This window comes from Echinops telfairi, unplaced genomic scaffold (genome assembly GCF_000313985.2).
Source record: "Echinops telfairi isolate 266 unplaced genomic scaffold, ASM31398v2 ScPeMD7_7410;HRSCAF=8448, whole genome shotgun sequence".
NCBI lineage: Eukaryota > Metazoa > Chordata > Mammalia > Afrosoricida > Tenrecidae > Echinops > Echinops telfairi.
In genome coordinates, this window is record NW_022111310.1 from 27,018,728 (window position 1) to 27,022,083 (window position 3,356).

Consider the following 3,356-nt stretch of genomic DNA (forward strand, 5'->3'; position numbering starts at 1 on the left):
AAGGGGCAGGAAGCAGGGTTCTTTCTAGCCCTTCTCCGGGTTCCAGCACAAAAGTGGTGGCTAGGTTTTCCTTCAAAGTGCCAACTTCGAGCATTCGGATTCTACCTTTTGATCCCTACTCGGTAAACTAGACGGGGCTGCCGTGGGTGAGCGATGGATGTCTGGCTTGGGTGAAAATGAGGTCAGCCGCTGCATAGGAACCACGGACTTGCCCTAGAGTCCCCTTCCAGAAGCTGCATACCAGGTTAACAACAGCGTAAAGGAAGGCTTGGACTAAAACCTGCTTCACCGCAGCCTCTAGTGCAGTGGTTCTCAACCTTCCTAATGCTGAAAACCTTGAATACAGTTCCTCCAATCATGAAATTATTTTCGTTGCCACTTCATCACTGTCATTTTGCACTGTTATGAATCGGGCGACGGCTGTGAAAGGGTAGTTCAGCCCCCCAACCCCCTAAAGGGATCACGACCCACAAGTTGGGAACCGCTGTGCTAGGGGGAAATGCATCGACTCCAATGGGTGTTGGAATGAAAGGAAACCCCCGGGACAAGTGGATAGCCCCTGAACACACACACACACACCACAGTCGCGTGTAGCCCACGCCCTTTTGTGTGAGGTGGAAAGAGGGCTGGGTGGGTGTGAGCACAGCTGTCTCTGGCCTCGGTTCTCGGAAGTGGGCAGGGAAGGCTCCGGGCAGTGGGAACGCCCACCTAGGCAGTAGGCACCCCTTCTACACTCAGTGTGGGCCCAGAATTAGCATGCTGACCGCCCTACCAGTGGGCTCCGTTCCCCAATTGTCATCACTGTCCCCTCAGAGAAGACTCAGTCCAGCCCCCAGTCCCATCAAGGGTCAACAAGTGGCTAACAGAGGCCCCCAACTCTAACCTGCCCAAACATTCCAAGATGTGTCCGCAGACCAAACCCCATCTCTGCTGTGTTCCCCGTTTCCATGCTGGCCAGCTTAGTAGGGTTAGGGGCTGCCCATTCCATGCCAAGTTTTCTCTTTCCTCTCCTTAGAACAGCTAGCTCCTTTGCTGGCCCCATGTGCCAAGTGCCTCTCCTCCACCTCCAAACCAGTGGGGGTCAGTGGCTACCCGCCCCAACCTAGCCCTCTGCCTCTGGTGTGGGCAGGCCTCCATCTCTACCCTACCGGGCCTCTCAGGGTTGGTCAGTCTCTCTTCTCTCTCTGAATTAAGTTGACATAACCAGACAGATGGAAATGATAAAATTAGAACATAGCTTTCCTTTGGGGACATCCCACAAACATTGTAGACTTTTCCAGACAAAAGCAACAGAGTGGATGACATTGGGGGTTGTTGGCTATTCAGAATCCAGAGATGGTTCCAAGGAAGTAGTAAATAAAGGCCAATATGGGAGGTGGGGGCGGGGAGAAAACCTGTTGCGTCACGCAGTTCCATTCTGCCTTTCGCTATTGTGATCAGTTCTAAGTCAAAGATGACTCCCCGTTTCAGCGGGGAAAACAGGCTGTTGTTTTCAAACGTCAGGGAGCTCTGCCTTCTGAGGGGAGGACCCTGTGGTGCTCCTGGCAGGTTCTGGTTCTCAGCAGGAGAGGGGAAGGCCAGGCCCAGCAGCCGGACTGGTGGCGGGCAGGCTGGAGGATGGGAGTGGGTGCAGGGGCCAATGGATCCCTGGCCCCAGCCTGAATTCTGGATTTCAGCGGCTGAGGGGCAGTTGGGTGGTGCCCATGGACAGATGCGGAAGTGCCGGCAGCGTCAGTACTGAAAGAGGATGACCTGCAAGAGGAGGGCACAGGAGGTAGTTGAGCATGCCCCCACCACCACCACCACTGGCAGCCCCCCAGAGCTCCTCAAAGGCATGGAGAAGGCCCCGATCTGGGTTTAAATCCTGGCTCTGTCACTTACTTGCTGTGGGACCTTGGGCAACTCACTTCACCTCTCTGAGCCTGTTTCCTCATCTGCAAAATGGGGATGACAAAATCTCTCTCTCAGAATCATAGGGAGGATTCCAGGAGATACAATCACAATAGCAGCAGACGTCTCCCAGGCCAATGCCTCACATGCATGGTTCCACTGCGGTCTCAGCCCAGCCACCCCCGGGAGGGTGGGCCACAGCATCCCCATCTTACAGGAAGGCCTAAGGCTCAGAGAGGTGTTAGGGAGTGAGCCCCTGATGGCCCTGCAAGGAAGAAGGGGCCCAGGCCTGGCTCCAGAGTAAATGCTCTTTCCGACACCACACTGCCTCTCCTCTCCCAGGCCTCTCGGTGGCAGAAGTGGGATTCAGAGTCACCCTGACTCAAGAGCTCACACTGCACTGCTTCACACACCCCGGGCAATGTTCCCCTTTGGTCCTGGGCTCTCGGCTTGGGTTTCCTATTAAGAGTGGGCCTCAGTCTCTCTCTCCATGTGACCAGTGACAGCCCGGCCCTGATTTTTAAGAACCATCCAGGTTTTGAAGTGGTGGGATAAGCAGGAAAAAGGTGGTTCCAGAAACTCAAAAGCATGTAGGGCCACGGGTACCTGGAGGCAGAAGGTGCTACCACAAACCCTCAGAGCACTGCTCTCTGGCTGGGCCAGAGAGAACACATCTTCTGAGTAGATTTGGAGCTTCCCCAGAGGGACACTGAGCATTCTCACAGCCAAGCTTGTCGGGAAGAACTTGAGGGAAAGCTCCTATAGTCCTGTGCTGGCAAAATCCAGCCTCACACCCTACATGTCCACCAGGCCCCATGGGTTTGGGCAAGATGTGGACAGAAAAGGTCCCCAGGAGATGGCCAGGAGGCCTGACAGTGAGACTGCATAAGGTCATAAAGGAGGGGGGATGAAAATTTGGGAACACAGTCCAGCAAGTGAAAACTCTGGTTCAGTAGCCAAACCCAAGGGCCAGAAACTCTCTACAACCAAAGCTGCCAGACCCCAGGATGGGCTCATACTTTATTTAGGCTGAGCCAGGTATAACCACAAGCTGAGCCGAGGAGCCAGGAGGCATGGCCTTCTCTCCAAGTTCTGATCCCAGCCCAGTACAATCCCAAGACTCCCCACTACCCTCAGATAATGCCCAAGTCCTTGGGCTCAATGGGCCAGGCCCTCCATCACGTGGCCCTGCCTATTCCTCCAGCCCCACTATGTTGCCCTGGCCATACTAACCCAGCCCCAGGCTCCTGCATGTGCCCTGGCATCTACTGTCCTCTCTGAGTAACACACCCTTCTGTCTCGCCCCCTGCTTCTCCCCTAGAGCTTACGATGACCTCTTCTGGGTCTTTGAAAGCCACCTTCATTCCCTCACCCATCTATCCTGGGGGTGTAGCTGTCTGTCTCCTGCTCTCAACCACAAGTTCCTTGAGGGCAGGGAACCCAGCAGCAGCTCGCCTCTGCAGCCC

At 55.1% G+C, this 3,356-nt stretch overlaps 1 protein-coding gene across 2 annotated transcripts in view; it reads right to left on the minus strand.

Annotated features, from left to right (window-relative positions):
* Positions 1–407: 407 nt before the first annotated feature.
* Positions 408–3,356, minus strand: part of LHX6 (LIM homeobox 6) — a 20,674-nt gene continuing 17,725 nt past the window's right edge. Inside the window, exons 10-11 of one of the 2 annotated variants that reach the window (XM_045296673.1) lie at positions 1,882–1,934; positions 408–1,752 (exon numbers count right to left, since the gene is read on the minus strand). In XM_045296673.1, coding sequence (XP_045152608.1) covers positions 1,500–1,752; positions 1,882–1,934 — 306 coding nt within the window. In that variant the 3' untranslated portion in view covers positions 408–1,499. The remainder of the gene's footprint in view (positions 1,753–1,881; positions 1,935–3,356) is intronic. The other variant, XM_045296674.1, reaches the window with a different exon arrangement.